Source organism: Mandrillus leucophaeus, unplaced genomic scaffold (genome assembly GCF_000951045.1).
Source record: "Mandrillus leucophaeus isolate KB7577 unplaced genomic scaffold, Mleu.le_1.0 Scaffold822, whole genome shotgun sequence".
NCBI lineage: Eukaryota > Metazoa > Chordata > Mammalia > Primates > Cercopithecidae > Mandrillus > Mandrillus leucophaeus.
This window is the reverse complement of record NW_012108942.1, coordinates 472,111-483,739: the sequence shown is the minus strand read 5'-3', so window position 1 is coordinate 483,739 and position 11,629 is coordinate 472,111. Positions and strand designations below refer to the sequence as shown.

The following is an 11,629-nucleotide window of genomic DNA, read 5'->3' as shown; positions in this document are numbered from 1 at the left end:
TATCTTGCATCCATGCTTGGATCTATTAGTTGTTCTTTTAAAATTCTCTTTTATATATTTTTAACATTTAAAAAAATTTATCTATCTTTTGAGACTGGGTCTCACTCTGTCGCCCAGGTTGGGGTGCAGTGGTGTGAACACAGCTCACTGCAGCCTCCATCTCCCAGGCTCAAGTGATCCTCCCACCTCAAGCCTCCCAAGTAGCTGGAACGAGGTGCTCACTACCATGTCCAGCTAATTTTTTTATTTTTTATATTTTTTTGTAGAGATGAGGTCTCACTATGTTGCCTAGGCTGGTCTCGAACTCCTGACCTCAAGTGATCCTCCTGCCTTGGCCTCCCAAAGTGCTGGGATTGAGATCTGAGCCACCGTGCCTGGCCTATTAGTTGTTTTTAATGTATCCCTATATGTGTAAGTTTGTATAAAGATAGGAACACATGTTTTGTGTTTGTGTAATGTGAGCTTTAAGTGAACCCGGAAATATTATCATTCTTAATGCCATTTATGCATACTGGCAGCTAACAAAGAGGAGAAAAAATATAAAATCTTGGTTTGGTTTTATAAAGTAACACTAAATGCAATTATTTATGTAAACGTTTACCTTTTGTTCCTAATTACCATGCAGTAAAATAATGATTAAGACAATGAACAACTATGTGTCAGAGAATTTTGTTGCAAGCTTTATTCAGTTATGACTGATAATAATCTATCAATCACTATTGTTGATAATAATGTAACATATGGTCTGATCACAATTTTTATAACCTAGAAGAAACGTTGATTACATTCCAGAAAAGAAAGTTTTGATAACAGTGGTCTCATGGTTGTCAAAGTTGAGTTCATCTAATTTTAGCTTGTAGGACTTGATTGCAGGTGGAATTGAATGAAACAAGAACGCCCAGGCAAGTTTAATTGCAAAAGAGTCAAAGATTGGACCAATTATCAGCTCAAAGTAATTAATATACATTTATTATATAATTACAGGTCTCCCAAGTACTAGAATGCAGAGTTTCCTGGCTATGGGATAAGCACAACTTGGACCAAAATGCCCTGTATTAATGAAATCAAACTTGCTCATCCCAGAAAGCACTGTCTGCTATTCTGGAAAATGCCTGGTCACGCTCAGAGGATGAAGGGGCTCCCATAAATATAATATGTTATCATTATCTTAAATATATTTATAAATACATACATAAATAATAATTTAAAAATAACGTTTCGTGCTTTGCCTTCATCTTGAGGCTCAGGTTCAAGAAGTATTTTACCAAAATGACCTCCCTGATTAGCATAAAAAACTGTTGCGGCAGGAAGGCTTAGGTATTATCCTCTCCATTTTGAAAATGATAAAACCGAGGTCCCAGAAACTTATGCTATTTGAGTAAGAGTTCATCAGCAACTTAAAAGTAGAAGCAAACAGTTGAAATGAAATACTAGGTCCATGGCTTCTTATTTCAACTGCTATTGTGCATATTTCTTAGTTTTCTTATGCCTTAATTTGCCCATCTGTAATATGGGTAGAGTCTTTTTGGTAGCCGTAGTCAGTAGCTCTGGTCCTCCTAAGATTGTTATGAAGAATAATAATTAAAATGATTGGTACTGTGCAAAATATAGGGTGTTCTTTAAATAACAAACAACATTATATGTTAGTGTTGGTTCCACTAGACATTGCTTCTCTCTTACAAAGAGTGTAAACATTCATTTAGAATTACAAGGCTCAGTACACGTGCAGCAAATGACTAACAGTAAAGGATTTAGCTTTTTCATATACATGGTACATATGAACTGTCAACACTGCACAAGTGAGCAGACTCCAGACCTAAGCCTGGTTTTCCAGTATCTGAAAGTCAGTGATAGAGGGTAGCCCCTTTGCCAGGCACACCCAATTGTCGTGCTTTGTGGCAATAAACAAGTTTGGATGGGCAACTGATATGAAGTAGTTCTTAGTGCCATGAGTTTCCCAGAAGAAGAGGAAGTTGGTCTCACTACCTGTGATGGTTTTGGGTATCTCAGGCATCTCCTATGAAGAAAAGAAGAGAATTCTGTTAGAAAGCAAGACGTTAGAAAAAGGACTGAAGCTCAATCCCTTGGCATTTGGCCTTCATGAGAAACAGCACTTTAGGACTATGGCTGTAACATGATGCTATAGGCTCTTCATTCATTTGTTCATTCAACAAGCATTTATTACATGCCTAGTAGATGTGTGGCCCAGTCTATTAATAAGAGTTGATTTCCTTAGTTGATTAGAGAGAGATCTAAATTAGTTATGAAGATTACCGGGGACACTAGTATCTCACTGTATCCAGGCAAGTAGGAGGGAAACATTGTTTCTGTCCTGCCTTCAACATAGGCCTAAGGCATTTTGCATCAAATCTGAGCACTGGTGATTCTAAGCCCCCTAAACATTTTGATCTCCAAATGAACAAATGATACCTTTGGGAGATCAATTTAGCATTTAGATGACATTTATATCAGTATGTAAGTCAACAATTGAAGGTTAAACACACACACACACACACACACGCGCACACACACAAAATTCCTAAGTATATCAGTAACTAAACTCTTTCAATATACTCTCTTCAGAGTGTACTTTTCTTGTGAGTATGAGTAGAATTTAACAACGCTTTTATGGAAAAATAGATTTCAAATTCCAAGTTGAGATGCTTCTTTCCTACTCTTTAAAATCCAAAGCAAGTAAACATACTTTTGAGGCTTCCTTGGGGTTTCCAATGTCAGCAGGATTTATTTCCCAAACCTATTCCTCTCCTACTTTTTCCCTTCTCGTAAATGATATTTCTTCTCTTCCTTCTGTTGGTTCTATCTCCAAAATATAACCCAATTCTGCCTGTTTCTTTCCACTTCTTTTCCTTACCCCACCCCCATGACTGCCGTTAAACCTCCTCATTGGACTTTCTGCTTTCTCTATTGCCTTCCTTCTGATCTGTTTTCTATTTTAGGAAGTATAAGTGAGGTCAGGGCATTGCACTGTCTGAAACCCATTAATGGCTTTTCATTGTACCTCAAATGAAATCCAAATGCAAGCTCTAGTCTCTGCATATTTTTTCTCCTTCTCAAAATGCCCCAGTTCCAAGAGTGCTTCTTCTGATCCTTGGAGCTGTCCTTTACCATCTTGAAGTTGTAGGGCTTGGGTGTATTCACACTTCTCTGAATGTCCTACCCCCAAACCCACAACCATGACCCACCCCCTCCTGTCGGCAGCTCTCATCTCACAAGGGGATTTGTTTTTTACCACTTTGTCTAAATAGCACTCTCCCACTTTTCTCAATCTTAGCACCCTATTCATTTTTTTTTTTTTGCAGTGTCTTGCTCTTTTGTTGGTTGTTTGAATTGTCTGTTTTCCGTATCCTCCAGAAGACTAAGTTCTATGAGACTAGAGGCTTTGATGCACCATTGTCTACACAGCTGTTGGCACTATGCCTGAAAAACAGAAGGCTCTCAATGAATAATGCTTGTTGAATGAGTTCATGAATGAAGCTGCTACCCTACTCTGTGGACATCACTTGATCCAGAAAAGCACAGGCAGGCACATAAGTTCTAGTTGGGAATAGAAGGTCTTGGATTACACACTTACAAATTGAGTCACCTACTTATCAGTGGAGAAAACATCTAAGGCTACTGTGTGTGTGTGTGTGTGTTTGAGGGGGGAAGTGGTAGTGGAGATAGGGCTGGGATGAAGGATAATGCTGACATCAATGCAGAGAGAGGGGCACTGGAAGCAGCAGGCCCCATTTTGGGACTTGGTTCCCAACTTTTTGCTTTGTGCCCATTGGCAGGTGATTAATCCTCTCTGATCTCAGTTGGCTTATTTGAGTTTCTTGGAGGCAGGCCACATTGCCCTAAGGTCTAGTATTGTGTAGGTCAGATAATAGATGTCAGTAAAGATCAATGGAATAAATGGATGCCCTGGGGTGGGAGGTGAATAAGGTCAGGCAGGGAAAGGAAAAAGAAAGAAGAAGGTAATTTTCTTCTTATTTACTTTTGCCACCTCTATTATATTTTCTCCAGATCCTGCCTAGGCATGCCTCTGGAATCGATGGGAGTGGGGTAGGCAGGTGGGGGCTGTGGTAGGAAGAAAAGAGGACGGTGTCACCTTGTTAGAGGTGTCTGCCTATTGGGCTTATTTACAAACATATGAGATGTCAATGAGGGTAAGTGGGAGACAAAGGGACAACTGACCTTCAGCAGCACCGGTTGGTCTTCATCTTGGGCACTCACATACAATTGAGTTTTTGAGATTCTTAGAATCACAGGAACTTTAGTATCATCCTTTGATGACGTATAAGCACCCATGTCAAATTTCACTGGTGAAGAGAAGAGCCAAAAATAAAGTGAATTCATTGCATTTGTATAAAATCAAGTGTTGATGTAGATTGTGTGTGCATGGTGTGTGTGTGTGTGTGTGTGTGTGTATGTATGTGTGTATAGTTAGGTCCCCACCTATGGTGTCAATACCTGGATGTCAGGAATGGAATTCTATACATCTTTGTATCCTTCACAATGTCTTCCACACTCACCAAGCAGGTAAATACTTGGCTAATGTTCTTAGAATTTTCTACATTGAATGAATCCTTGGGGGCTGAATAAGTGTTGAATCTCTTATAATTTTGTTAGTGGGATAGACCCTGTAATTTGTTAGATCATGAGTTCATAATGACCTAAAATGGAGGGGTTTAGGAAGCTGATACATTCATATGTTGCTAATGATACTGAAAAGTAGTTCAGTTTTTACTTACAGAATAACGTTTAATAAGAGCTGTCAAATTATGCCCGTTGATCTAGGCATTCCACTTTGGGATATGCTCAAAGAGATTACCACATAGGAGAAAAAACAATAATATATACAAAGATATTTGCAACCAAGCTATTTAGAGTAAACCCAAGGGACCAACAGAGCAACATGATTGAATTATCTAGTGACATTAAGAATGGCAAATACACATATGATGTCAATATTGGGAAAATTGCAGAAATAATATTAAGTAGGAAATAGAACACAAAATAATTTGTAAATGCAGAGTTGAAAGCATGTTAGCTGAAGTGCATCCAATCAGAAAATGTCTTGCTTGTTTATTGCAAAATTGCCTCTCTGGACCTTTGAAAATATGTATACTGTTGAAACTAAAACATGTCCGCCATGAAAATTGGATGTGTGTGATAAAAGTTTTTGGACACTAAACTTCATCCTTTAAGCCATATTTGTAGCTTATTGGTGGTTTTGCCTTACAAATGTGTTATCAGAGATAATAAAGACCTTCCTAGTTTGGTGTTACTTGTGAGTTTCATCAACAGACTTTTTAAAGGAGAGTGATTGTTCTTCATCGGCTTCTGGGTAAATCTGAGTAAGTCATTTAATATGTCTGACAGTGAGTTTTCTAAGTTTTAAAATTGAGGGTAAGAATGTCTGAAAGATCCAAAGAGGTAGTACATCAGCAAGCTTTGTGCACAACCCTTTACTCTCAAATATGGGACACTTCTCTCTTGTGTAACTTCCAGATTTAGTTGAACCTTCTGCCCTGGCTTGGGATTTTTATGGGAGCACTGTGCTTCAAGCTATTCTAGAAGAATGGTGCAACCCAGAACTCTGAAGAGGTATGTTTTTTTGCAAGCAGAAAGATTGAAATAAATAAATAAGTAAATGAAAGGAGGGGAGGATGACAGAAATGTCTGGTGCCATTTTAATATACCTGCTTCATCCAGATTATGTATTGCAGCAGCCGTGAGGTACTGATCATTGGCTCGAATTATAGTTTGATTGAGGGTGTCATTCAGGATGAATTCGTGTTTGATGATCCTTATAAAGTGGTATGTCATATTGCTTTGGAAGCTAAAAGGTGCCGACCTGGGCTTGATGATTTCTAAAACCATGATCACAAGTGTAGATTAATGTCTATGTACAAACACAGATGATATACACACTCTAGTACAAGCAGGGAAGATAGTTCTGGAGGGGATATCAGGAATATTCTAATCCAAATGAGGAAGCAAAGAGAAGTGAAATCACCCAGTCAGCAGTAGAATTGGTTTTCTAGGATTATCCTTGTTGTTACTTATGTGCTTCTTTTAAAACTTCAATTCCTCAGGCAATAGTTTCATTGTTTTTAAAAAGACTATTTGCACAACTTTCTCATTGTGTGGGTGTTTCTAACTGACCAGGAAGACTACCAGTATTTCCTATCTATGTGTTCAAATGAATGCACTCTGAGAAAAAAATGAACGCCTTAAAAATAATTATATATGTCACTGAGAGTGCAGATCCACCACATTTCTGCAAAGTGGCACATATCAATAGCGTCACAAATCTTCATGGCTCTGGGAAATTCTAGGAATATATTCTAAGGAAATAAAGGGTGAGAGAAATGAATGTTTATACAGATGTTCATTGTTGCATTGCTTATAATGGTGAAAAATGGGCACTCTAAAATGTCCTCAATACATTGCTAAGTAAGAAAAGCTGGATATAAAGTTGTAAATAGTGTGGTCTTGATAATGTTAGGCATATTTGTTCACATGTAGGTATGTGTATAGCAAAGACTTTAAGGAAACATACCATAGCGCTGGTAGTAGTAAACTCTCACTGGCAATATGAGTGATTTTTATTTTCTTATATATTGTTACATTTTAAAACCTTCTAGGTAAACACATGTTATTGCTTAGGTATTATCTTAAAAACAGGAATACTGGGTTTCTAGTTCATGTGGAGGCTTGTACAGTAAAGGCATGGAGGAGAAACCATGATTTTTATACTCAGGTAGAACTGGATTAGATTTGAGGCTCTCCCACTTACAGATGTGTGCCGTTGGGCAGTTTACCTATCTCAATGAGCTTAGTTTCCTTTTATGTAAAATGAGAAGGTAGGATTCTTGTGAGGTTTAGACATAATCAGTCATTAATAAGTTAATATTGCTGGTAGTATTCATATAGGTAGTAGTAGTAGTAATAATAGTAATAGCTAACATTTATTGGGTTCTTACTATGTACCAGATATTACTCTAGTCCAGAAGTTAGGGAATGTTGACTCATTTAACCTTTATAACAGTCAGGAGGGCCCAGCTAGCTCAGTCTATAAAGCCTGAGACTCTTAATCTTTACAACAATCCAATGAGTGGGGGATTCTGATTATTTCCATTTTACAGTGGAGGAAACTGAATCACCGAAAGATTATGTAACGTGCCCAAGGAGGCATAGTTAGTATGAGAGGAACATAGCTTGTAAGTGGTCTTGTTACTGCTTTCTCCTGAAAGGCTAAAAGTCACATGACCTTTACAATATGGCCAAGAAATAATGGCTGTGAGCAAGTATTCTCAATTCGGGCCACTGCTCATCTCTCCCTCCTGGAGAAGGATAAAAATTAATTTTCTTTCTATGTAGTTACCAGACGAATGCTTGGTTGTCTTCTTGTTATTCTGACTCCAGGTTTAATTTTCCCCTAAATTCTATTGTCCCTACTTACTTAAAACTGTGAAACAAAGATATTATTGTGCTTGACCCCTTACCTTCCTCTGAGTCATTGGCAATGGCCTCCAGGTTATCATCAGCGATGGACTGGCTTAAACTCAACCGTCTCTTCTTCAGAACCTTCCCATTGGTTGATACTACCACCATGCTCTGCTTGAAGGACAGCTTGGATGTTTTAGAGATTTCAGAGATACTCAGAGACACAGACTGATCCATGCAGCCTTCATGGAGTGGGCCATAGCTTATATCATAGAAGGATTTCTATGAGGAAGGAAAACAGAAACTGAGAGGCTGTTCATGGTCAGGGAATGAAAGTCCTTTCAGTAGTGCTGTATTCAACAGATGTAGTGAGGAGGATCTCCATTCTGGTCTTAGGTAACTCATGTTTCATTAGGCTTCCCTCCCTCTCTCCCTTTTGTCTCAACTTCCTTTCTCCTTCCAAGGTAAAAAGATGACTTTTTAGGAAGACTTTTTCATTTATTTGCATGCTCAAAAATGAGATGCTGTAACTAAATAGGTTAACAATAATTGTAGTGAGTGGTAGCTTTCCAATTAGTTCCCTCTCAGGAGGTTAAAAATCTACTTAACAATGCTCAAAATATTTTAGAAATACTCCTTTGGGGACAGCTTTTAAAGCCAGTACCAAAGACATACCAGGCAGTACTTATACTGTCTATTTGTGGTCTCCAAACACAATGACACAGCTTGGTGAGTGGCTGTAGATTTCTCACTTTCAATTGGCTTGCTTCCTCTCCCCCAGCTTCATGTTTGGAGACTTTCTCTAACCTCTGATGCTGGTGTCAGAGAGGGCAACCACAACACATCATGTTAGGAGACAGACCCCTGGTGAAGCGGTCTGTGGGGCCTGTCTCAGGATGGCATAACTAACATCCTGATGAAGCCTGCCCCAGGAGACTCCAGTTCTCAGGGATTTGGGATAATTCTGCTCTGTTCTGGGAGAAGCCAATGCACATCAACTTTATAAGGCAGCTGCTCTCGCTTACAATGGAAGACAGGTCTCTGGACCTCTAGTGAGGGTAAAACAAAAGCATTTAAGATTCAAGTCATTGCTGTTCTCTTTTGATGAAGAAACTACTGTGTAAGAATAGCAGTCCCATGAGAATTACAGTCATTTGCTTACCTGATTCAGAGACAGATGGTCAATGGAGGAACTGTCTTCTTCGTTTTCACTGCCAAATAAGATGATGAGAATGTAATTGTTTGTTATTTCACTTTGGTCTCTGGCCAACGTGTTTTAATGACCACAGTAGTTGTGGGTCACACACATACACACGGCCATTACAGTCATCTTTGAAATTTAAGGACTTCTACACATACACATAGGTAGAGTAATTCATACCTTACTAATATGGAATTAGTAGTCATCAAGACAGGCTTTGAGCTTTACCTGTGCTTTATCTATAAAAATTAGACCTGGCTAACAAAGAGCTTTAATTGAAGTTCAGGGAAGAATGTTAAGCTCCTTAAGAGAAAAGAAAGGTTTTGAAGCACTTCATTTTCATTTTAACCAAATAGATTATATGTTACACATTGCTTTCATGTATTCACTAAAACAGATTTCATAATTTATACTTAGTAAAATATCCAGGCAAAATTTTGACAGCCTAGTTTGCATTAGTATTGACTACCGATAATGGAAACATCATGTTAGTTTAATATGTTCCGTAATTTTATCTTTGTGTTCATTTACCTTTCTTCTACATATGAGTGAGATTTGCCTGCGTATCTGCGTTCACATGCCCGGCTTGCTGTGGAGTCATTTCCTATTCCTGAAGGAGACCAAGTTTTCCTGAGAATGGACCAGTAAAACCCATTCTTATATCAGGGTATGTGATCTCAACAGAGGCTGTGTCTGAGTTGATGCTGAAATTCATGTAGGACTCAGCAGACCTCAAAAATAACTTTTCTAAAATGGCGGTCTCCCTGCCAATATAATCTCAGTTTAACATGCTGAATGCTCAGTCTTTCTGGGTCTTCTCTGAACCTGCTCTGACTTCAGAACTAGTACACATTCCTACAGCCTCTGCCGGCCTGGCCCCATGCTGGTCACTGTTATGCCTAGCTGGATTCTGGTGAGCCTTGAAACCTTCATTAAATCACAAGAGATACATCTTATTCCTTACCTGTAACAGTTCTTCAGGTCTTCAAACATGTCCGGAACTTTGGCCATCTTGACTTCTGCAACAGAGAACACCAGCCACGGTCAGCTCAGCCAGCCTCTAACCCGGATACCTGTGAGGGGAACCCCTCCTCTTTGTGCTTCTTGAAAACTTTGTTGAATGACTTAGTCCACATTCAGCATTTTCTCCATCTGCTAGCTCCTTTGAATTAGTTTGCTATGTACCTGTCTCCTTTATTAGATCGTAAACTTCTTTTAGAATGTTTTATTTATATTGGTATTCCTTATGTGCCCAACCTAATGTATTGCACAGAACAGGCATTCAATCAATGAAAGTTTGAAGAGGTTACAGAAACACCACAAGAATCAGGTGTTTCCCTTACACAGAGGTAAGGGAGAGACAGACTTGGAAATGTTCAATTTTCTCCTAATAATTTTGGGTAGTAGAGATTCCCTCCCATGAGAAGCCTCAGTTGTATTCACCCCATGCCCTCACAGGAAGCTAATTCTGCCATCTCTCAGTAAAACGAATCGGTCCTTATCAGAAAAATGAGAGAATAATTTTCTAAAATCTGACTGTAATTCTAGGTCACATACCAAACCGGGGAGGGACAAGAAAAGAAAGGAGAGGCTGTACCTTTAGAGAAGGCAATGTGAGAGAAAACAGCCAAAGAGAAAAACAACAACAGAAAATGCTTTAATAGCCAGAGATGTGAGGACAATACCTTTGCTGACTCAAACGCCAATGAAATGACTCCCTCTCTGGCTGGCAGCTTAAGCCTGAGTCAGTCTTCTTCGCCTTTTGTAATTGTCTTAAGTAGGCGTGGCTACAAGTACGTCGTCAAAACGGGGAATTTACAGGGAAGAATTTTCAGTTTTGTATTTTTCTACGTTCATTCAACTTGATACTGGCTAAAAGAATGAAAGATGGCATAGCTGATATTATTGTTGTTTGCAGATATTCCAGAAGGTATTGACTTGGTTCCTTTATTCACTGCTTTGCTTTATAAGATGACAAACATGTAGTCTTAGAAAAAGGGAAGTGCAGGAAACTTATCAAGTTTCTAGGAGGAAGGGAGAAATCCTGAAATCAGAAGCCAAGGGGCTAGATTTGGAGAGGAATTCATGAATAATAATAGTTCTAATAGTAGCTGGAGTTGTGTTCTGGCTGAATCTGTTGATTGTGCTCCAGGTTGAATGTGAATTGGCAGAATACTTGGCAGCTTCTGGCAGCTTTTGAGGGAAAATGAGCCATCTTTTCTGAAGAGGGAAGTTTGCTTGATTAAGGCATAAATCACTTCAGAGTATGGGGTGACAAGCTCCTGGTTAGGTCAGGGTAGAGAAGAGAAAAGTGATATTTGACCACAAAGAAGTCTGGAGCCTCTTACTCCTCTGAATATTGTCAACACATTTCCTAGAGAGGGGACAGAGCTTCGGGGCAGAACTCTCCACCCTGGCCCTGTTACAGTAAAGTAGCCGTCTACCGAGGACCCGAGAGAAGCCTGGTCTGTAGGATACGTCCAAGGTGTATCTTCTGTAGAAGAAGGTGTGTGCAAGCCCCAGGAGGTATGCCTAAGGCCTCAGCCAGAAGCCAGTGGCTAAATTTGGGAATGGAGATTGGGAGAAAGGAAGGCATGGATTTTTACATCTAAGACTTCAATGGTGTTGCCTGGTTACTATTATTAAAGAATTTCTCGGCTTTTATAATTCCCGTGGCCAGCCTAGTTCAGGTGGCAGAACACCAGACTCTTAGCAAATGGATGTTCCCAGGTGGAGTTTAAGCCATAAATATTTTAAATAAGGGAAATGAACTAGGTGTGGTGGCATGCCCCTGTAGTTCCAGCTGTTCAGGAGGCTGAGGCAGGACAATCACTTGAGGCTCAGAGTTCGAGTCCAGTGTGGGCAACGTAGTGAAGCCCCCATCTCTAAAAAAAAAATAAACAAACAAAGGAAATGGATGGAAGAACAAGGTAGAAGAGAGAGAGAAAAAAAAAAGAGGCAAGGCACTAAAAC

At 39.3% G+C, this 11,629-nt stretch overlaps 1 protein-coding gene across 1 annotated transcript; it reads right to left on the bottom strand.

The window, feature by feature from the left end:
* Nucleotides 1-657: 657 nt before the first annotated feature.
* Nucleotides 658-11,294, bottom strand: IL1A (interleukin 1, alpha). Its single transcript, XM_011968016.1, has 7 exons — nucleotides 10,342-11,294; nucleotides 9,621-9,675; nucleotides 8,618-8,666; nucleotides 7,515-7,737; nucleotides 5,706-5,876; nucleotides 4,198-4,322; nucleotides 658-2,017 (listed from the first exon to the last, which is right to left on the bottom strand). The coding sequence occupies exons 2-7, from the start codon at nucleotides 9,665-9,667 to the stop codon at nucleotides 1,817-1,819; spliced, it is 816 nt and encodes a 271-aa protein (XP_011823406.1). The 5' UTR covers nucleotides 9,668-9,675; nucleotides 10,342-11,294; the 3' UTR covers nucleotides 658-1,816.
* Nucleotides 11,295-11,629: the final 335 nt, after the last annotated feature.